This window comes from Cololabis saira, chromosome 1 (genome assembly GCF_033807715.1).
Source record: "Cololabis saira isolate AMF1-May2022 chromosome 1, fColSai1.1, whole genome shotgun sequence".
Classification (NCBI taxonomy): domain Eukaryota; kingdom Metazoa; phylum Chordata; class Actinopteri; order Beloniformes; family Belonidae; genus Cololabis; species Cololabis saira.
In genome coordinates this window covers 55717995-55742048 of record NC_084587.1, presented here as the reverse complement: position 1 = coordinate 55742048, position 24054 = coordinate 55717995, and the positions used below count along the sequence as shown (strand labels likewise).

General features: G+C 42.9%; 1 protein-coding gene across 2 annotated transcripts in view; it reads right to left on the bottom strand.

Moving 5' to 3' along the window:
• LOC133448822 (metal transporter CNNM1-like) overlaps positions 1-9065 on the bottom strand; it is a 31913-nt gene extending 22848 nt beyond the window's left edge. For both annotated transcript variants that reach the window (XM_061727726.1, XM_061727716.1), the window contains exon 1: positions 7542-9065. In XM_061727726.1, the coding sequence (XP_061583710.1) occupies positions 7542-9018 (1477 nt within the window). In that variant the 5' untranslated portion in view covers positions 9019-9065. The remainder of the gene's footprint in view (positions 1-7541) is intronic.
• Positions 9066-24054: the final 14989 nt, after the last annotated feature.

Genomic DNA, 24054 nt, shown 5'->3' with positions numbered 1-24054 from the left:
GCAGGTAAAAACTCCCCTAGTGGGAGAAAAACCTTAAGCCAAACAGTGGCAAGGAAAAACTCCCCTTTAGGAGGGAAGAAACCTTGAGCAGGACCAGGCTCATCAGGGGGGGCCCTCCTGCCGAGGGCCAGACTGGTGGGTCAACATACAGAGGCCGGACAGCCCTTAATAGAGGACCCCGGACTCCATACTCACTGACCCCCTACAGAATGGCACGAGGGACACGGTCAAATGCCTTCTCCAGTAGTGGAGGGTCCAGCCCCTTTTCAAGGAACTGGTTCCAGAGCCCAAGCTATGTGTGGAGGTAAGCCAGACTATCTCTGGCCGGTATCTCTCAACCTCATGCACAAGCTCCGGCTCCTTCCCCCCCAGCGAGGGGACATTCCATGTCCCCACTGTGAGGGTTTTAGTCCAGGGATTGGGTCGTCGAGGCCACGACTGCTACCCAGCCCACATGGCACCAGCTCATCACGGTCCTTCCTGCGAGTGGTGGGCCTACAGGAAGGCGGGCCCACGTCGCCGTTTCGGGCTGAGCCCGGCCGGGACCCACGGGCAAAGACCCGGCCACCAGGCGCTCGCCTTCGAGCCCCAACCCCAGGCCTAGCTCCAGGGAGGGGCCCCGGTGACGCCGATCCGGGCGACGTAACGGTCCCTGATCTTCTCTTTACCATGATTAGCTTGTGGACCGCTCTTAAAGCTGGGCATACACTGTGCGATATTTTAAATCGTTTGATTCAGCCCCATCTCAAACTGCACGACTAGATCGCTGAGTTCAAAAGTTCACAGCCCACGATTTATGGTCTCACACTGTACGACCCGATGCTCTGATGCTCCGTCTGCTCACACTATACGATCCTCCCGTCGGACATCTGTGTACTGGAACTCGAGGCCGGTTTTGGAGCAGGGGGGTGCTGTGTCCACCCAAACGTGCGTCCTGCCCACCTGATCAAAGGTTATGGGGATCCTTTATTTTTTTTATATATATTTTTTTTATATATATAAATCCCAAAATATCTGTACTGTTTCTGATTGGATGGGCATTGCGCATCATTTTTAGACACAACAATAAACGCATACCGCAAAAGTTGTGTCTCGGCGGAGGGCCCGAAGTCCTAGCAAAATGAGAAGAGAAGTGTTCAGAACAGCACAGAGCACAAACTAAAGGCTGATTTATGTTTCCGCGTTGGTTACACCAACGCAGAGCTTATGGCGTAGGGTACGTGGCGACCCGCACCGTACGTGGAAATGCGGTCTTTTTTTCTGCTATTAAAACATGATTTGTAATATGAATATGCAACAATTAAACTACAAATAATAGTTTTTTGACGTGACATCAGATATTGCGTATGCTCTCTGCGAAAGGATGAGGCCAATCGGGTCGTAGCACAACCAGGATTTCAAACACGTTTGATTTTCTTGCGGGCTCACGATTTGTGATCGGGAGCTCGTCGTGAGGTGTTAATCTCTCGTCGTTACCCCACGTACACAGCTCGAGGCACGAGCAACGAAATCCGTCCCGATGCAAAAAATAGTCGCACGACTAGAAAATCGGCTCAAAACGAGCCAATAATCGCACAGTGTATGCCCGGCTTTAGTCTGGCCCGTCACCCAGGACCTGTTTGCCATGGGAGTCCCTACCAGGGGCGTGATGCCCCCGACAACATAGCTCCTAGGATCACTCGGGCAACACAAACCCCTCCACCACAGTAAGGTGGCGGTTCAAGGAGGGGTGGTTTTGAAATTATTCCACAATAATATTTCTCTGTGTAAAATGGTGAAGGCTATAAATATGTCATCATCTACAGAGCATGATATTATCAAAGGATTCAGAGAATCTGAAGGAATCTCTGTGCAAACTTGTCAGCGAACGTGGGGCCTTCAGGTGGCAATGCATTAAACAGATATTATTCTGTAATGAAAACCACTGCATGAGCTCAGGAACACTTCCTGAAGTAATTTAGCTTGTGGTGCCGTGAATGCAGGTTACAGCTCCATCACAACAAAGAGAAAAGCTGCTGTCTTGGACAGATGTGGAAACAGATCCTGTCGTAGGAAAAATCTGATTTTAAAATGACTTTTAGGAAACCATGGATGCTGTGTCCTCCAGACTAAAGAGGAGAGTTATCAGCGCTCAGTTTAAAACCCAGCATTGTTTTGTGATGTGGTGGTTCATAGTGCCTAGGCGATGGGCAGCTTGCACATCTGGAAAAGACACATCAGTGCAGAAAGGTATATACAGGTTTTAGAGAAACGTTTGCTCCCATCCAGACGGCTGATTTTACAGCCAAGGCCTTGCATCTTTCAAACTGCATCCACTGCAAAACCCTGGTATAAGAGTCCAGGTGATGAACGGACCTGCCGCTGTCCTCTCACCAACCGTAAAAACCAACCTTCATCATGAAGGAAACAAAAGAATAATACAACAAATCACCCTATAGGAACACTGAGCCCCTCAAACACTATATCAGATAAGATTTGACATGAAACTCCCCAAATTCCAGCTAATGGTTTCCTTAGTTCCCAGTCATATATGGACATCTGGAGAAAGAAGAGGGGATGCTACACAGTGGTACATATCCCCTGTTGCAGCTTTATGGAGACGTGATGGTGCCATTAAAGTCAAAATTACCTTGTTTTTTTCTTTTTTTCTTGAAACACAGTTGATATATCTTCTCTTCTTCTGCAAATCAAATGTGGGTTTATGTCATTTTTATTCAAATATTATTTGTATTTTAACCCTGTGTCTCTCCTTCTTTGGGTCATTACATCTGTTCCCGTGCTGTAATCATGTGGATATAATACAAAGTAGGTTTTTTTCTTGAGTTATAAAACCTTTATGCTTTAAGTTGGGGCTTAAAAACATCTGGGAATATAGTCTTGCAGGCACATGCAGAACGATGGCTTGCACCAGCCTCCCCGTACTCTTTAGTGAGCCGCGTTGTCAGCTGACGGCATACGGCTGACGGATGGTAACAAATAAGCTGAGGTACACGAATAATTTGATGAGATGGAGCCGAAGCACAAGTCAGCTGAACTACCCTCAGGCTTGCGTGCAGGACACAGGAAGAGGAGAGAGTTCAGTTGATATTTATGAAGAAACGGCACAAATGTGCGTTTTCTTTATCTTGACTGCTCTGTCTCAGCGTGAGCTGCTGCAGGAGCCTCGCTGGAACCAATGCAAAGGGCTGCATTTTTCTGCTGCAGTGCCTTAAAGTGTCGCTACAGAGAGAAAGAAGAAGAGGGGCACCCAAGGAGAGAGAAGGAAAGACCTTGTTCATAATGACCCGGCTGTGCAGATGATCTCATCCAGAACCCCTTTGTGGGACAGCAATGTTTTCATCCTGATCCTACACTTCAGATGTCATCCAGCCTTCCAACCCCCCCCCCCCCCCCCCCGGAAGACCACACACACACACACACACACACACACACACACACACACACACACACAGAGAGAGCCCATTTAAAATATTCAGTGAGCCAGAAAGCTTTCAGTTCAATGCATCACAGGTCTAAGAGATGGTTCATGTTGCAAAATAGGAAATAAATAGTGATGAATGAGCTGTCATGTGTGTCCTGTACATACAGGCTGCTTTGGTCAAGGTGTCCTGCTCTGTTTACATATCTGTCTTCCTGTCCTCACTGCAAACCCAGCAGGAAAAAAATACAGAGAACTGCTGAGTATGTAAAGCTCTGAAAGATGCAGGAAGGGAGAGATAAGCACAGAGGCCTGTGATTGGATGATCTGAACCCCTCCCTCTTTAAAATCAGCACAAAAAAAAAAGAAAAAAGAAATTGGAGTGCCTGCAGACGGTACGGTCTGCTGCAGAGTCACTGCAAACTGTTTATGTCACGTTGGTGCAGAGGAAAACTGTGCAGACTGAATGAGCTCCAGCCTTTTTCTCCGGCTACTATTCACTGCTATATATTTGCATTCCTGATGTATCACAATACTTTGTTGTGAAACAGTGAGGAGCTCAACTATGAGCGAAAGGTTTGAGGACTTGTGATGAAACACATGCAGATGTCTTTTTTAACGTCCAGCTGGTCCAGACGGGGACTTTTATCGCGCTTCAGTCTCTTCTTTAAATGTGACTTCATCCATTTATGGATTTCCAAAACCTAATGTAACGTTTGGTATTCTGTTTGTTGTATTTTGGTACAAATACAGTTACTGTTTGATGTCAAATAAAGAAAAAACACATGAATCTCAGCTTAATTAAAAAAAAAAATCATGGAGAAACTTACAAGCCAGTGACTCAAAGTTTTTAGTCGCTTTATTATTTTTGCCTCCATAATAAATTACAATACCAAAAAGTGGAAGAGCAGTTTTTTTGTGTCCGTGTGCAACTTTTCAGAATTTCACTTCTTATTTTATTCATTTTCATCTGAATAAAATCAGATGAAAAGTCTGTTCTGGCCCGTCAAACACTGTTTTCCAGCTTCAGGTTGCTACTGACCACCAGACACAACGAGGGGAATCACTGAGCTCAGGTTGTCACCACAAGCTGGGAAACCACAGATTCACTATCCCAAATGCAGAAAGAACAAGCCTATCACAATAACTTGCAGGCACAGCTTTGACAGCCATAATCAGCTGTGACAACCAGATCACATGGGTTTTCTGCTCACGTGCACGTCACCACTGACTGCTTAAAGCTGGAGAAATGTGTTGGAGAAAGCTGTTGAATTCCTGGATCTGCTCACGTCCATGAGGCAGATAAAAGCCAGAAAAGTATTGCAATCATGAAGAGAAGAGGAAACTTTGAGGGTCGTGTGAAAAGAGAAAACATAGATGTGTGTTTTCAAATAAAAAGGAAATCAGTCAACTCTATGTTTGATATGTGTGTGAAGATTATTCTACTCTTTAAATGTTGAAAGTTTTTAATGCAAAAGACTCCTGTCTGAATGTGTGTGACATCACTCATAGGATCTCTGTTACAAGAACTTAACACACGTTTTCTAAACCTGCAGCAGTTTTCTATTGGAGTAACTTATAATAAGATAGATTGGAAAAACACATGGGTCTTGTCAAGAAAATGTATTATTACAAACAAAGTAAGAGAGGTTACTTTTAAAATACTTCATAGATGCTATCCAGTCAAGACCAATCTTGTTAAATATAAGATAAACATTGACACACTCTGTTCTTTTTGTGGTAATGTGGATGAAACAATATCTCACTTATTCTGGAATTGCACATATACTCATTTTCTCTGGATTGACCTTAATAATTTTATAAATGCTAAAGTTGATTCTTCCTTTAAGTTGAGCATTCAACATGTACTATTTAGTGTATCAAAAAATTATATGACAAGCCCAGACAAAGTATATTTAATCATCCTTCTCTTAATTATTGCTAAATATCATATTCACTGTACTAAATTTGCTAGTCAACGTCCAAATATAATTGTTCTCAAAGCTATATTAATATTGTATTCAGATAGTCTTAAACAGAGCATAAACCCAAAAGCGGTTAAAATGAGAAGCCTATGTGAAAAATATGATATTTCCTGATCTTTTGTTTTTATTTATTTTTCAGCGGCTTCAAATGCTATCAGTCCACTGAACAGGAATGTATCATGTGTAATCACAGCCTTGAATGGTGTGAGTAGATGGGATACTGTCTACCGGTAGGTTTTTGTCATTATTCTTTGGGTTGATAATGGCTTTCTCTATGTATTTTAACCCAGCTACTGCTATTGAAAACGAAACTTAGGCTCAGTAGATGTTTTGTCACCATTCTACGCTCAACTACACATTTCAGAGTCATCATACCTCACCTACACACACCCTAACCCTAACCCTAACCCTCACCCTAACCCTCACCCTAGATCTAACCCTAACCCTCACCCTAAACCTGACCCTAACCCTAACCCTCACCCTAAACCTAACCGTAACCCTCACCCTAAACCTAACCCTCACCCTAAACCTAACCCTAAACCTCACCCTAAAACCTAAGCCTAACCCTCACCCTAAACCTGACCGTAACCATAACCCTTACCCTAAACCTAAACCTAACCCTAACCCTTACCCTAACCCTAACCCTAACCCTAACCCTAAAACCTAACCCTAACCCTCACCCTAAACCTAACCCTAACCCCCACCCTAAACCTAACCCTCACCCTAAAACCTAAGCCTAACCCTCACCCTAAAACCTAAGCCTAACCCTCACCCTAAACCTGACCGTAACCCTAACCCTCACCCTAAACCTGACCCTAACCCTCACCCTAAAACCTAACCCTAACCCTCACCCTAAAACCTAACCCTCACCCTCACCCTAAAACCTAACCCTAACCCTCACCCTAAACCTAACCCTCACCCTAAAACCTAACCCTAACCCTCACCCTAAAACCTAACCCTCACCCTCACCCTAAAACCTAACCCTAACCCTCACCCTAAAACCTAACCCTAACCCTCACCCTAAAACCTAACCCTAACCCTCACCCTAAACCTAACCCTAACCCTCACCCTAAACCTAACCCTAACCCTAACCCTCACCCTAAAACCTAACCCTAACCTTAACCCTAAAACCTAACCCTAAACCTAACTCTAACCCTAACCCTCACCCTAAAACCTAACCCTAACCCTCACCCTAAACCTAACCCTAACCCTCACCCTAAACCTAACCCTAAACCTAACCCTAACCCTCACCCTAAAACCTAACCCTAACCCTCACCCTAAACCTAACCCTAACCCTCACCCTAAACCTAACCCTAAACCTAACCCTAACCCTAACCCTCACCCTAAAACCTAACCCTAACCCTCACCCTAAACCTAACCCTAACCCTCACCCTAAAACCTAACCCTAACCCTCACCCTAACCCTCACCCTAAACCTAACACTAACCCTCACCCTAAAACCTAACCCTCACCCTCACCCTAAAACCTAACCCTAACCCTCACCCTAAAACCTAACCCTAACCCTCTCCCTAACCCTAACCCTCACCCTAAAACCTAACCCTAACCCTCACCCTAACCCTCACCCTAAAACCTAACCTTAACCCAAACCCTGAACACGAAGAGAAAGCCATTATCAACCCCAAGAATAATGACAAAAATCTACCGACAGTATCCCATCTACTCACACCAGTCAAGGCTCTGATTACACATGATACATTTCTATTCAGTGGACTGATAGCATTTGAAACGGGTGTGTATTTTTCCTCCTTAAACCTCAAGCCTTCTATTTTATTTTGATATATAATTTACTGTCCTTAATTTGTAACAGCATTTTATCCGGATGTTTTGTACCTTTTCTGTAGGCTATAAATCTGTCAATTAAAAAAAAATAAAAATACATTTAAAAAAAAAAGGAAGGCTCAGAACAAATTAGTTATAATTATTTCTGGCTAATTATTCTGAAAAGTTTGATAAGTTTCATAAATAAAACAAAAAACAAAAAAAAACACACATTTGGAGAGACTGCCCCTATTTAAAGGCTGATTTATGGTTCCGCGTTACACCAACGCAGAGCCTACGCCGTAGGTTACGCCGTCGATTTAACGCAGAAGCATAAATCAGGCTTAAGACGCCCCTCACCTTTCTTGAACTCCTCCAGCATGGCGTCCAGCTTGGTGTCGTTGAAGACGCAGTGCAGCGGGTGCTTGTAGAACTGGGTGATGGTCTTCAGGGACGTGCAGTCGTCCGGGTCCACGAACGCCAGGTCCTTGACGAACAGGATGTCCACGATGTTGGACCTCTCGTTCTCGAACACGGGGATCCTGGTGTAGCCGCTCTGCATGATCTCCGACATGGTGTTGAAGTCCAGCAGCGCGTCCGAGGCCAGCATGAAGCAGTCGGACAGCGGCGTCAGCACGTCCTCCACGGTCTTGGAGCGCAGCTCCAGCGCGCCCTGGATCATGTTCAGCTCCTCCTTCACCAGGTCGTGGTACGGGTCCGTGACGCGCAGCATCTCCAGCAGCTTCTCCCGGGTGTAGAAGTTGGAGATCTCCTGGTTGAGGATGAGGTCCAGCAGCTTGCTGATGGGGTAGGAGATGGGGAAGGAGAGCACCATCAGCAGCCGCGTCACCCAGATGGTTTTGGACGCGATGGCGAGGCCGTGCCGCGACGCCACGGAGTGCGGGAGGATCTCCCCGATGAAGAAGATGCCGAAGGCGCAGATGACCGTGGAGAGCCAGGTCATGCCCAGGATCTGGCACATCCACACGGCCAGCGAGGCGTTGATGATGGCGTTGCCCAGCAGCAGCGTGCACAGCACGTAGTTCCCGTGCCGACGCACGGACTCGATCTTCCGCGCGTAATTCTGCTCCGTGTCGGTGCCGCTGTTCTGCAGCACCTGCAGCTCCACGGGGTCCAGGGCCAGCAGGCTGAGGTTCAGCCCGCTGAACAGCGCGGACAGCCCCAGCAGCAGCACCGACACCAGCACCTGCAGCCACAGCTCCGGGGCGGCGCGGCGCTCCGCCACGGCCACCCAGAAGTCCCGGGTCCGGTAGTGCTCCCACCGGGACCCGTCGAAGGCGCACATGGAGTAGTACTTGACCTTCTCCCCCCTGCGCAGGTCCTTGGCCAGCAGCTCCACCAGCACCGAGTTCTGGCTGGAAGCGGACTTGAAGGAGCCCAGCACCTCGATGTCGGACGTCCTGGCGTTCTTGTCCATGCACTTGTTCCGTTTGGGGTGGACCTGGCCCTCCCGGCCGGGAACGGGCTCCTCGATGAAGGCGATCCAGGGCGCGGCGTTGTTGGCGCGGGTCCCGGCGGTGCGGTTGAGCCTCTGCGGGGAGGAGGAGTAGTAAACCCGCAGCGTGAAGCGCGTCCCCTCGGTGGCTTTCAGCACCCCGTCCTCCACGGACAGCTCCGCGCCGGTGCGCTCCGGCCGGAACCCGAGCAGGCAGCGCGCCGGGGCGGGGAGCAGGAGGAGCAGGAGGACCAGGGACAGGAGCAGCAGCCGGGACGGAGGGAGCGGAGCCCGGGGCGCGGGTCCGAGGCGGAGCGGAGCCCCGGAGGGTGGGGGAGCCCCGGAGCGGCGCCGCACAGCCGCATCCCCCGCAGCCATCATGCGCTATGAGAGCCTCGCTCAGTCCTGGGAGTCATGTGCTGCTGCCCGGTTCCGGTCCAGGAGGGAGAAGGAGGGACCTCCAACAGTCCATGTGAGCGCTGCTGATTATAGCCTGATTTATGGTTCTGCGTTAAATCGACGCAGAGCCTACGCCGTAGTGTACGGCGTAGGCTCTGCGTCGGTGCAACGCGGAACCATGAATCAGCCTTCAGACTCCGCTCTAGAGGAGGAGATGCGCCCCCAGCTCCATGACGTCACTCTCTATTAATAGCCTCGAGCTTAGGCATCAATATTGGCCCTTGTTTTACATGCTTTTATATTCTCTAAGGAAATTAGAGATTCAGTTATTCCAATTATCTGTCTGGCGTTTATATTTTTGCTGTCATGTTGGTTGCTGGGATGTAAAAATGGGAAGATTCTATTGATGACAAATTTGGAATTAGTTCATGGGCGCACTTATTTTTTACTTTTAACATCGCCCAGTTTAGAAAATCCAAGTTAAAAAAGAGAAAACAGCAGGGACGCAGTGTCAAATGGAAATTAAAACACAAGACAAATGATTTGAACATCTAATAAAAAACGGACATTTTAGCAGAATGCCTTAGCTATTACTGAAAGAGAGAAATTCATAAATCGCTAGTTCATTTTCAATTTGAATATCAAGACTGAAAAACAGAGAACTGGACAACACTTGGGCTGAAAAAGTAACTATGGGTGGTAGCAGGGCCGCCCCTGACCAAATTGGGGCCCTAAGCGAAATGTTATTTGGACCCCCCCCCCCAACAAATATTAAATTAAAACTGAAATAAATAAATAAACCTGAGTCACGAATAGCCAAAACTCAACAAAAGAAAGTTACTTCCACCACCTCAATCCCCCACAAAAAACTGAAAGCAGGTCTAAAAGGTCTGAAATCAGAACTAAACATGCACGTGCGCCTTGTACAGATGCACACGTATTTGCATCAATGAGGTTGAACACTTCTTAACAACATAAATTGATATAAAACTATACCCAAGATTTTAAATATTGGCTAAAATTTGTCACTTATATACGACCAACCGGTCATTTTACCGATCTTTTTCAATAGAGGTGAATAACAAGGCGTTATAATGTCCATCAGAGCCACTGGAAAAACACAATGTTTCCTGTCTCGACAGCTCAGGTGTTTGTGCCACAAAGTTTTATTTCAACAACACATCTACCTTCAAGTGAAACACAGTTTCCGAGTGTTTTGCCTGTTTTAATTTTCTCTAGCTCGCTCCTGGATCATGATGTCTTTTGGACGAGATGTTGAAATCTAACCTTCTGTAGCTCTGCAAGAGTCTGCCTGCACATGCTTGGTTGATTGGTCAGATGTCGAGCTGTCAATGATTGCGCGGTCAGATTAGAGGTATTTTCTCTCCTCTGCCTCACATATGCACATCCATAGCGTATATGTGCTACTGTGCAAATGCATCCCCTCGCGCACAATGTGGCCCCGCTGGAAGATGAGGCCCTACATGTTCTGCATTTCTAAAGAGAAACCCTCCCAGAGAGAAGCTGCAATAAGTCACTGATTGGATATTGAAGAGAATCATAGAGTTGCAGAGAGACTATGGGCAGAGGTTCACATACAAAAACTGCATCTATAGGGAAACTATTAATGAACATACTCCTCAGCTTGAAATTGTAAAGAATTTGAGTAGCTCATATTTAGATTGATTGATTGATTGATTGATTGATTGATTGATTGATTGATTGATTGATTGATTGATTGATTGATTGATTGATTGATTTAAGTTTTTATTTACATGTCATGCACATGAAGTGCCCAGCCCGAATGTTTAGAAATGCACAATATCATGAAAGCATTCAGAGAATCTGGAAAAATCCCTGTGTGCTCAGGACGAGGCTGACAAACAATATTGTGTTGCTCTCATGCAGCACTGTGGCAACGAGTTAAAAACAAGCATGATTCTGTAGATGGACTTGAGACTCAGAAACGCTTTGGAAAATCCATTTCTAAGAACACAGTTTGTCATACCATCCACAAATGCACGTTCTATCATGGGAAGAAGAAGTCATATAACACGATCAAGAAATGCAGCCTTCTCTGCCAAAGCTCTTTTAAAATGGATGGAGGCAAGATCCATTCTGTCAGATCAATCCAAATATCACATTCTTTATGTAAAGCTTGGTGCTGTCTCCTCTGGACTCAGGAGGAGAGAGAACCAGGCTTGATATCAGCTTTCAGACTCACAATCAGAACATTTTATTGATCCCTTGAAATGCAATTCCGTGCAGTTACCCAGTCAGGTATAAACATTAAAAAAACACAAAAAACAAGAGGTGTCAGTTCACATACACCCCAACAGTGCAACGCCTGCACTGGATGAGTGCAACATTTGCAAAAACTATACAAGTAATAAGAGACAGAATAGAGGACTTGGACTTGTTTTGGTTACAGCTCTGATAAGGTTGACCTGAGGGTGTTATATACGACCAACCAGAGGAAATGGATATATGGAAAGAGGATGACATGTGCTTCTGGGAAAAATTTATATTATGTGCAGATTTTCCATTAACCTGACTCTTGGTCATTGTTTGGTTTTTTTTTTGTAGGGTTTTGAGTTTATATTCTTGTGTTTTACTTGGTTTGTCAGTTTTCATCTTGTTTGTGACCTGTTTCCTGTTTTATCTTCAAAGTTTGGTTTCTTTTGGGTTACATCATGTTTGACTTTCCTGTTTCCAATCTCCCCTGAATGTTTGCACCTGTATCTTGCCAGCCCTCTATATATTGTCTTGTCTTTTCCTTTCTACCTGCTGGTCTGTGTGTGTTATTTGCCCTTGGATATGTTTTTCTTGGGCTGGGCCAGGACTCTGCCTCTGACTCCTGTCCCACCCGTTCCTGTCCCCGTCCCAGTTGTTCCTGCCCCAACTCTTGAATTCAGTTCAAAATTCGTCTTCTCTGGTATGAGAGTGCATAAATGTGTGTTGAATGGGGAGCTGGTAAAGAAAGATCAATGCTGTGATGTGTATAACGGTTTTAGAGGACCCAATATTTCTATCCAGACAGTTACTTTTTCAGAGAAAGCTTTTCATCCTCCAGCAACACAATGTTAAACTGCATCCATTACAAAAGCATGAAGAGGGAAAACATGTTTCTTATGATTTCTAAGCTCTATATGAAAAGAAAATGCATATAAAAGATCTGCAAATTCCTGTTCTTTTTTCTTTTGTACGCACTTTGCAGGGTGCCGGAATTTGAATCTGCGCTGCCTGCACGAGGGCAACTGGCCTCTGTAAATGCTGCTAGCTCAACTCACTGAGCTGTCCAGGACCCTAAGGATGACTTGTTCTAAATGACATTTTCTATGTGAAGTTTTTTATAATCAGCATGGGGAAGGCTACCTGTACAGGTAATCTGTCATCAGTGTCTTTTTAACTGACATTCTTTTTTTTTTAAAGCATTTATTGCCTTCTTTACAAATCAAAACAATCAATACATACATGAATGAAAAGGAGCAGAAATGATACAATCTTATATAATCTGCCCTTTTCAATAATGAAACAAACAAAAAGTAATTAACTAATAAAATTGAATTGAAAACACCTGCAGGCCAACATGCCACCGATTTCCACCAAATTCATCATATTTTACTCTTCATTAATTATCTACACAAAGCCACAGGGCAAAACAGAATAAACCAAATTAAACTCATTCATCATATTTTCTTATGATAATTGAGTTTGCTTCTTTAGATTATTTCTTGCATAAACCAACTCGGTACACTGAAACACATCGCTCCAACACTTTTGTTCTGAATCTTGGTTTTATGAATATTTCACATCCTTTTCAATTATAATGGCTTTGTGGTTTTTTTCCAAATCTTTTTTGTATATTGCTTGTCAAAAATGTTCTTTTTACATTAGCTTGAAAACACTGTAATCAACTGGGTCACCAAATTTTAATAATTGTGACTTAATAAATATTGGACTGGAGTGATCTCTATATCTGCACTGACTAATGAGTTGTATTGCTCTTTTCTGTAAAATGAAAACCAGATTTGTGTAAGTTTTACATAGTTCCCCAAATTTCTATAGAATAAGTCAGATATGAAAAAAGAATTAGGAAATAGATATAATGCATTATTTTCCAAATAATTCATTATTTAGTGAAACATAGCAATTCATTTTGCAGTTTTTGTTTTTATGTGACTTCCAAGAAATAGCTTCATCAGTAATAACACCCAAAAACTTCATTTCTCTTACTCTCTCTGTCCATACTGATACCTTCTATATCCACTTAAATATCAACATTTGTATCTCTAATACTTTATACCATGAATACGTTTTATATAGGGACAAAATGTTTTTAAAATAGATATATCTAATATGTCAGACCAAAATCAGTTCACCTAGGTAACATTAACAATTCCATGGAAAAAATACAGGCATCAGGGGAGAAGCTTTTTGGATGGAAATACCCTGGTTACCTGTAAACATCAAGGAATTTCTATGATATAGGATAAATAAAAGCAGTAAACCCTCCAGATGTTTGTCCCGACTCAAAGTCCACCAGCTCTTTAACCACCGACGCTGAGGAAGGCACTGCCTTCGGACCGCACCACTGAACAGAACTAAACATAACAGAACAGAACATTTACGGAGTGTTTGTATAATTAGGAACAACTGAAATATCTAATGAAAGCATATTTTGACTTTTTTTTCAACATTTTGAAGAAGCAAATATACTTATTGACCAACAGACCGTAGAGGTGATACACTTACATTTAGTCATTTGCCTAAAAAAGAAATCACTAAAACAGTCATCAAATAAAACTTTTACATTGGAAAAGAAGTTGAAAGAAGAAAAGAACTATAACAAGTTAATAACAATAATAAAAAAAATCAAAAAACAACATATAACTATTTTCAGCTTAATATTATTTATTTAAAAACAATTAAACTGCAAAGACAAAGAAAAAAAGATGAGCAATATTAAGTACATTCCTGCCAGATGTTGCTGATCATCAGCACTTTATAAATGGATCATACGCAGGTCTGCAGACGTCTATAACAGCAGATGTTTTGACAGTTCTACAATTTGGAGCATTTGGGTGTGTGATAACACAATGCCAAGAGGGAGAGACATAAGCAGTAGTTAACAACAGTAACAACAATGATGAACCACTGAGCTGCCTGTGTTAACACCTTGTCCCGATGTGACACATTTTGGACACAAAAGGACACCCTATTGTTAAGAGAGCGTTCAAATAAATATGCCATGAATATGCCATGAAAACCTGAAAATACCTGTGAGTAGTAAAGTTAAATTAGAGGTGAGAGCATGCAAATTACAGTGTAAAGCTTGAATTATGGTTCTGCGTCAAACCAACGCAGAGCACACGGCGTCACCGTGACGTCGTCGTGAACCTTCGGACTTCTCCGTCCTTCCATTTCTCCGCGGTGCAGTACCCCCGCGACCGCTAGTTAGCGATCTTTTCCTGAATGGTTTATCCGACTTTTTCCGGTCACAGTCAATCAAAGAGATAAGGACAACTATTGTGCAAAAAACCAAAACAAAAAAAAATCACACACACACGAAGAAAAGAGCGCTGAAAGTTCACGACTGCTTCAAACTGGAAACCGGAAATGCGTTGCTACGAAGTGAACCAATCACAGCCCTCTCGTCTGCGTTTGGTCTGCGTCGCCTCGACGCGTAGTTACAATTTTTGGGAGGTGACGCCGTCAGTGACGGCGTGTGGTACACGTCGACGCGTACCCTACACCGTTTTGACGCAGAACCATAACTCAAGCTTTGGTGGGAAAAGCCTCATCTTACTATCGTCACAAATGCATATGACAGTATTTATCTCAGTTTGGTTAAGATTTAGGAAATGGATAAAATAAACTCCATTACCCATCCTCTTGGGAATTGGTATTACAAGTACCCCGGGCCAACTGTTTTACCTTTTTTTTGCGTAAACATCACAAAACAGATGGGAGTTTAGGATCTTTCAATATTTCTTCTGTGGAGCTGAAAGGTAAGTGTGCAACTGATACACACTCACCGGCTGATCTGCGTTTATCATTTGTTGCTGCACATCATACTATAAAGGGTTATAAAACCATTTCCAAGCAATTTCAGAATTGCATGGCAATTCAGAATGCATCATAGCACAGAGACATCATAACACAGAGACAGCACTGGTTCGAGTTACGAATGACCTTCTTATGGCCTCAGATAAGGGATTAGTGTCCATATTGGTTTTACTGGACCTCAGTGCTGCTTTTGACACTGTTGATCATGGCATTTTACTGCACAGGTTAGAGCATGTTGTTGGGATTAAAGGGATTAAAGGGACAGCTCTATGTTGGTTTAAATCATATCTATCTGACAGGTTCCAGTATGTTCATGTACATGAGGTTTCTTCAGAACAGTCAAGGGTCTGTTATGGTGTTCCGCAGGGTTCAGTGCTAGGGCCAATCTTGTTTAGTTTATACATGCAGCCGTTGGGAAGTATAATCCAGAATCACGGCATACACTTTCATTGTTATGCTGATGATACGCAGCTCTACTTGTCTATGAAGCCGGATGAAACAGAACCGTTAGTTAAACTTCAGGCATGTCTTAGGGACATCAAGGACTGGATGTCCAGAAATTTCTTGCTTCTAAATTCAGATAAAACAGAGGTTATCATTCTTGGTCCAGAGCATCTTAGGAAGGGACTAGATGGTGTTGTGATGGCTTCCAGTGCAACTGTGAGAAACCTTGGTGTTGTTTTCGATCAGGATTTGTCGTTTAAACCATATGTTAATCAGGTTTGTAAAATAGCGTTTTTCCATCTCCGTAATATTGCAAAAATTAGGAAAATCCTCTCGCAGAGTGATGCAGAAAAACTAGTTCATGCGTTTGTATCTTCTAGACTGCATTACTGTAATGTGTTGTTAGCAGGATGTCAAAGTAATTTGCTGAATAGGCTCCAGCTGATCCAGAATGCAGCAGCACGAGTGCTGACAGGAATCAGCAGGAGAGACCACGTCTCTCCAGTGTTAGCGTCGCTCCATTGGCTACCTGTAAAATTCAGAATTCAATTTAAAATTTTATTACTTGCATATAAAGCCCAAAACGGCTTAGCTCCGCAGTATTTACAAGATTTGATAGTGCCTTATGTTCCTGGCCGAGCTCTCCGCTCCCAGGGTGCAGGTTTACTCGTAGTTCCTAGAGTATCTAAATGTAGATTTGGAGGGCGGGCGTTCTGCTATCAGGCACCATTACTTTGGAACCAACTTCCAATCTGGGTTAAGGGGGCTGACACCACCTCCACCTTTAAAACTAAACTTAAAACCTTTCTGTTTAGTAAAGCCTATAGTTAGTGTTTAGTAAACCTCTAGCTGGTGTTGGTAAATCTCTAGGTAGTGTAAACTCTAGTGTGTTAGAGTCAGTAGTCATAGTTGCAGCTATAGAACAAAACTATAATAGTTAGTCTCAAATATAGCTTGGTGGTAGATATGCTGCTATAGGCTTATGCTGCAGGGGGGCACCGACATGATCCGCTGGGCGGTGCCTCTCACCCTTCTTCTCCTCTCCTTTTCCCTGCCTCTCTTCTCCATTACCATTTTTATTTATTATAAATATCTCATAGCTATCATTTTTGTCCATCGTTCCTGTAGTTTCTTGTGCCGGCCCCCCCTTTTTTCTCTTTTGTGTATGTTTGCAGGCCGGAGCCTCGGGAGCTGCGTTCTGGCCTGTGTTCCCGGCCCTCCCCCCCCCTCTGGTCATCCCATTGCTTCTTCCACCTGCCTACGTGGATGTCTGCTGTTGCTGCTTCCGCCTGCCTGCACCCCCCCCCCCCCTCTGGTCATCCCGCTGCTGCTTCCACATGACTGTTGTGTGCTGCTGACGCCCTCCCCCCCACCTCTGGTCATCCCGCTGCTGCTTCCACATGCCTGCTGTGCTGTCGACGTCCCTGACTCCCCCAGTCTGGCCTTCGGCAGGAGGGTCCCCCCTTATGATCCAGGTCCTGGTCCAGGTTTCTTCCTCCTAAAGGGGAGTTTTTCTTGCCACTGTTTGGCTTAAGGCTTTTCTCCCACTATGGGAGTTTTAACCTGCCATTGTTTATGTAATAACTGCTCGGGGGTTTATGTTTATGTTTATGCTTATGTTCATGTTCTGGATCTCTGGAAAGCGTCTAGAGACAACATCTGTTGTATTAGATGCTATATAAATAAAATTGAATTGAATTGAATTGAATTTGTAGTTCACTAAACAATGAGAATATTTATTCATTAAAAGTGATCAAGACACTCTTCCCAGGAGTTGATGTCGCAGTAAATTTACTCCAACATTAAGCCATGCAATGCTAAATAAAAAAAGAATAAAAACAACACACACACACACACACACACACACACACACACACACACACACACACACACACACACACACACACACACACACACACACACACAGTCCTGGCAGCCGGCAGGAACATGGCAGCTTAACTCAGTTACCACCAGATAACTATAGGCTTAGTGCAGCTCATGCTAAACTTTGATGCTTACTAACATTTTCATACATTCCTTCTGATAGAGTTTGTCCATCATTTTCTAATTTCTGATATTGCTTCTGAAGCCAAGCTTAACAGTGTTGGAGCTGAAATGAGGAATTCTGGAGTGCTGTTACAGCTCCACCAGAGCTGTTGCGCTCATATGGCCACTAGCCACTTCCAGCTGGCAACAGTTTGGCCGGCCAACTTGGAAGAGTTGAAGCCTTCAGAACCTTAAAGATTGATGAGGAAGTGAGGCGGCTGAGCCAGAGCAGCTACTCCTGCCCAAGAGCCTCCAGCATCCTCCAGCCAGGCCACGCAGACCCTGTTGCTAGGGTCAGCTAGTACGGCCAACAGTGCAACAGACCATAATAGGAAAGATCTCTTACACCTTTATTCACAGCTTAAAAGTCAAGATCACTAAAAGTCATAAGTAGCAGGAAATATGATATTCCATCAAACCATTACCTACAGATAAGAAGTTTTATTTTAAGTTCCCAGGATAGTAAAACCAGCTGCCGTCTCTATCACTTTTAGAAAATATGATTGTAAACTATTCGGAAGGTCGTGGTCAAGTATCTGTAGTTTATGGTATGTATGTGAGGTTGTCTGAGGAATCTTCAGAGTGTAGAAGATTGGCCTGGTGTAATGATCTAAATATAGAAATAAGTGCTGAAGTTTGGGAGAGGGCTTGCTACAAAGCCCAAACACAGACGATTAATACCAGGTACAAGTTATTACAATACAAGTGGCTTATGCGAACGTATATTACTCCCTCTCTACTTAATCGTTTTGATCCTCATATACCGGACCAATGTGTAAAGTGTAACGTGGAGAGGGGTACATTATGTCACTGCTTATGGCAATGCCCAGAGATCGCAAAGTTTTGGAAAGACTTGGTATCTTATCCCAGATTATCTCAGAAGATATTTCTATTTGTCCACAATTGTGTATCTTAGGTATATTTCCTGATAACTTCAAAATAAACAGTAAAAAGAAGAGTATGATAACTTACTCTCTTCTCCAGGTGATACATATGATAGCATTGTTTTGGAAGAACCAGACAAACCAGACATCAAGCAACGGTACAAAGAACTCTCAAATTGTCTTGCATTAGAGAAATGGACATCTGCCATGAAAGGGAAATCTGATGACTTTTGGGAAATCTGGGGACAGTTCATGCATTTTATGAGGAGTAATCCATTGGGACCTGGGGTCCATTTCACAAAGCAGGTTCAACAAACTCTGACTCTAATCCTGAACTCTTAGTTGACCTACTCTGAGATCGGAAACTCTGAGTTTTCGGTTCCAGAACAGCGGATTTGAGGTAATTTACTCAACTCTAAGTAGTTTCACCTGGAGTTAAGCTTGTGCGTGAGGGAAATAAAAAGCCATCATCAGTAGAGCGCTGATACGAGGATTCACCATGGCAACCGGCGACAACAAAAGAGCCACATACTTTTTCTTTTTTTTCTTTTAAACTTTATTTATCATTTCAATTTACAAAATCCCTTTGAGGAAACGTTAGTTTGCATCTCAAGATCCACATACTTCACGCCGTGTCCTTTTTCACCCGAATGGAATTAGAGATTTTAATGCGCGCATACGGCGAATTTTAACATGTTTTTCGAAAAAAGAGTAACACCCCAGCACAGAATAATATAACATTAATTGAACAGATCTCTGCATCATTCACCTGCAATCCTGTGGAACCCCTTGATGGCTTGGACAAGTTTATATAGGCTTGCCACCCGTCCCTTGAAATACGGAATTGTTCCGTAATTGAGAATTAAAAGTTGCGTTCCGTATTGAACCAATACAGACACATATTATGCCAGGGTTCTCCAACTCCGGTCCTGGAGAGCACCTATCCAGCATGTTTTAGATCTTTCCCTGCTTCAGCACACCATGATACAAGGAGCTGTGTCAGCAACAGAACTGTCCGGACCTTGATGACAAGTTAATGACGACCATTGATTAGAATCAGGTGTGTTCATGCAGGGAGACACCTAAAACATGCTGGATAGGTGGATCCAGGACCGGAGTTGGAGACCCCTGTCTTATGCTCTTATTTATTCATGTAATAATATACAGGTGGAGGTCGGAAAATTTGAATATATTGCAAAACTTAATTCGTAGTAAATTCAACTTAAAGGAGCTGTATGTAAGAGCAATAATAAAACGAATCATAAAATGACCCCGATATGTCAACAGACATTTAAAAATCATGTTCATTTCAAATACTTATGTCACTGACAACAGCACTCAAGCCAGGATATTCCAGTTTAAAAAGAGGAGTTGCAGCTCTCAACTGATGTTTATGTTGTCATTTTTTGTTTTGGCCTGAAGCTCCACCCTCCACCTATCTCCCAATCACCAAGTCAGTATTGTTTCTGAAGCTCCACCCTCCACCTATCTCCCAATCACCAAGTCAGTATTGTTTCGGCATCCGGGTTGCCAGCTCGGCTCTAATTATCTCAGCCATGGCAGCCTACGTTCCTGCTGCATTCTGCAGCCTACCTGGCAACCTCTGGGGCCTGTACTACGAAGCAAGTTCAACATACCCGGGATATCTTTTCCTTATCCAGATTCACTAACCCGGACAATTGCAATCACGCTAAGCGGTCACACGACGGTGGTTATCAACTCGGTATATCAACCCAGGTTTCTCCAATCTGGATATGAGCGCGTGCACATAAAAGGGGCGGTGTTTTCAGCGCATGACCAATCGCAAGCATGGAGAAGTCCGCTGTCAGAGCCGCTTATTTCAGTAGCGAAGAGCAAAGGATAAATTACACTGTGATTTAACTTAATATTTAGACTTGAAATTAAAAGTTCATGTCGTGTTCAAATTAAACGAGGTCTGACATTTCATCCTCTCTCAAATGACTCATACCTTGTTTCTACAGTATATTTACAGTTTGTACATAAAGGTTTATTTGCAAAAGTAGTTTTCTTAGAAAGACGGAGTGAGGGTATCTACAGCAAAGACAAACGTACTCGCATACTTCTCTGTCAGGAGAAAAGAAATGATAAAGTGTTGATACTTGGGTATGAAAGGAATTGCTTAGTTTCTTGACTAATTCAATTTTTGTTGAAAGTCAGCCCACATTTTTTTTTTTTATCCTCTCACGATCCGCGCACCGAGCTCCACTGGATTCTCTTCGAAAGGGCATGCCATTTTCCAAGAGAGCTGATTGGTCAGCGGGCGGTGCTTTTATACCCGGCGATCTGTATCTGGAACATAACCTGCTCCGGAGCAGGTTAGCTGTTCAGCATAAGTTACCATGGCGATGTACCCCGGTAAGAAGTGAACCACCGTCGTAGTCCTGAAAACCCAGGGTTAAACCTGAAGTTACCTCGCTAACCCCAAATCCCGCTTCGTAGTACAGGCCCCTGGTCGGGGGGAGGAGGGGGAGGGTACTCAACAATATTTTGAAAGTGACTGCAGTACCAGTTTTGGCCATTTCTTACAGACGGCTCCTTTAAGGTGAAACAAATATTATTTCCCACTACATGCAAAGTGAGATATTTCAAGCCTTTATTTGTTATAATTTTGATGATTATGGCTCACAGTTTATGAAAACCCCAAATAAAAAATCTCAAAAAATTAGAATATATTTTGAAATCATTAAACAATTCAATCATCAAAATTATAACAAATAAAGGATTAACATATATTGCTTTGCCTGTAATGAGACTATGTAATATACATGTATTACGTGGTCTGATAACCATCTCCCGACGATATTTAATTCTCTGCGCATTAATTCTGCACCTTCATCAATTGTGTCTTCATCAAAAGGACATGCCATGTTAGTGACAATGGACTTCTAATATATATACTGACTCTGTTTTTAATGACCAAAACTCGCCTTCTGACTGAATGAATGAGGAAATCAAATGTGCGTGCGGCTCTGAAAGAGGCGGAGACGCAGAAAAACTCCAAGTTTCACGATATAAACCTGGTCCTGACCAGGTTAGATTCAGAGCGTCTGTTACTACGGTAACTGACCGAGAGCTTAAGTTACCTCTCTTTGTGAAACAGGCTAGAGTTACCTCTCTTTCTCTGGTTTGAGTTACCTCCCTTTGTGAAACGGAAAACTCAGAGTTTCCCTCATTTCAGGGTTAACAGACTCAGAGTTTTTACTAAACCTGCTTTGTGAAACGGACCCCAGTACTAGATGATTCTGTTGAATGATAATTGAGGGAGGATTCTGTTTTGGTTTTTCTTTTGTTTTGAGTTTTGTGTGTATTGTTTTTTTATGTTGTTGTTTTTGTCTCTGTATCTTTATGTCTGCTATGCTTGTGTGTTTTTTTCATTGTTTTTTTTATTTTATTGTACATTTTATTAACAGATATAACTGTATTGTTGTAATAATTTAAAAAATGTCAATAAATATAGTGTTTAAAAAAAAAAAAAAGTAGCTAAAGTGATGACAGCCACGGGTGTGCCCTGGTACACCAATCCCTGGGTGGGCCATGGGGGGGCCATTGTAAAGTTATGAATATTTTCTTTTCTTTCATTGAACTGTCTCAATTACTTAAAACAAACAACGTCAAACGTATGAAAATAAACTAAAAATGGCGCTTTTAGTAAAAAAATAAAAAGGTTGCCTTCATAAAATGAAGACTATCTGAGCATAACTGTCAAGTCTCCCGTTTTGGCCGGGAAACGACTGTATTTTAACCCCTCTTTCCCGCCGTCCTCCCGTATTATTATTTTCCCGTAAATGTACCATTTTATAATATAATAATTTTTAAACAGCAAACCGAATTGTCACTAATCTCGCGATAACTGCCCCTTGCTGTAGCCTGGGTGGCAATTTACAGGAGATAGGAGATGGATGGATGTAACGAGAGTGAAGGCATTTCTGTCCCCAAAAAGTGAAGAATTCATGTAAATATATCTTAAAATGGGATAGAAATGTACTTTTCTAAAGAGAAGCAGGTTGGGGCTCGGTTACCCTTTCTGAAAGATGTGTAACTCGGTTTTTAGTTTCTCTCACGGGGGAAGGACCGATGTCCGTCAGTGAATACCAGAGAGCCACATGAGTGAAAATGACAAATTAAAAGAAACTGTAAATGTTTCACTTGAAGACAATCAATGTGTATATAAACTGAAAATATTTTAAATAAATAAATGTGCTTTAATTCACTTTTTGTGTTTTTATTTAGCCTCTATTATAGGAATTACACATGTAGGAATGTCCACAGTATTTCAGTGTCAACAAAGGTAGACTGATCAGATTCTGAGCACATCATTTTAGTCTGTAAGTGGTTGACAGGTAGTTATTTTGCATTTCTCGTAAATCTGTCTTGTAATGTGATTGTAATGTTACTGGACCTCGGTTGGCGGAAAATTTCCTGTATTTTTAAATCCAAAACTTGACATGTATCTGAGACACATGCTGAAGAAGAAATTTCATGGTTCCACAAGGCCTTATTGACCTGGATAAAAGATGGTGTTTTGTCCATAGAAAAAGGGCTGAAAAAGATGGGTAGTCTTACTTGCACGCACGCACGCACGCACACACACACACACACACACACACACAACCAAACAAGGTCATCTCCTGTGCAGTCATACATGGTGAACTGCTTTGAATGAAACAACCCATTAAAACAACGGTCCAAACTCGATCGTCACATCGGTTTGACTTGAGCTTCTTCGCTAAAGGCTGAATAAACTCAGATTTTTAGCTGCAGGTAAAACCTACTCATTTGGAAGCGTGTTAAATATTAAATGAACAGACTGTTTAACAGCTTTTATTGATAATATTGATGCTGATAATTTAAAGATCTAGTTAATGGCATGAGTAACCGAGCACATAACTCATGAAATGTTAATGAGCCTTACTGCAGGAATCCAATGTTCCTTCCAGATACGGCAGCAGAAAGTGGGTCGGCTAATCCATCATTCTCTTGAGTGGAGGTGAGCTTTGGCCTACAAAGTTATAACTCAAAGGAAACTAGTTTTTAGAGCAATGTGGAGTGTACTTCCTTTTGATGTTAGACTGTATGAGAATAAGAGGCTAATATCAATATATGCTTGTTTGTAGAGGGATCCGGCCTTAGAGATGTCAGATCAATGCAACGTCACGTACCATTAAGGAAACCTGCTTGCACTCTTTTTGAAAATAAAATGTGTCTGACTGGTAAGTCAAGTCTTGCATGCTTGTATTATGTTGGTAAGCAAACTCTAAGCTGGGGTGCACATGCAGGTTTGAGATATTTCCCTGTTTCAACACACCTGATTTTAATGAGGTTATGTTGAAGCAGGGACACCAGCCCCCGAGGAGGCCCACAATTTGGTGCTACGGCCCTGATGAGGGCTAAACACTTGATTTGATAAGATGCAATGCAATACCCATAATTATTCACAAATTCAATTTTATTTATATAGCGTCTAATACAACAAAAGTTGTCTCTAGACCAGGGGTGCACACAAGCTGGTACTCGAGGGCCATTCTACTGCACGTTTTAGATGTTTCCCTGCCTC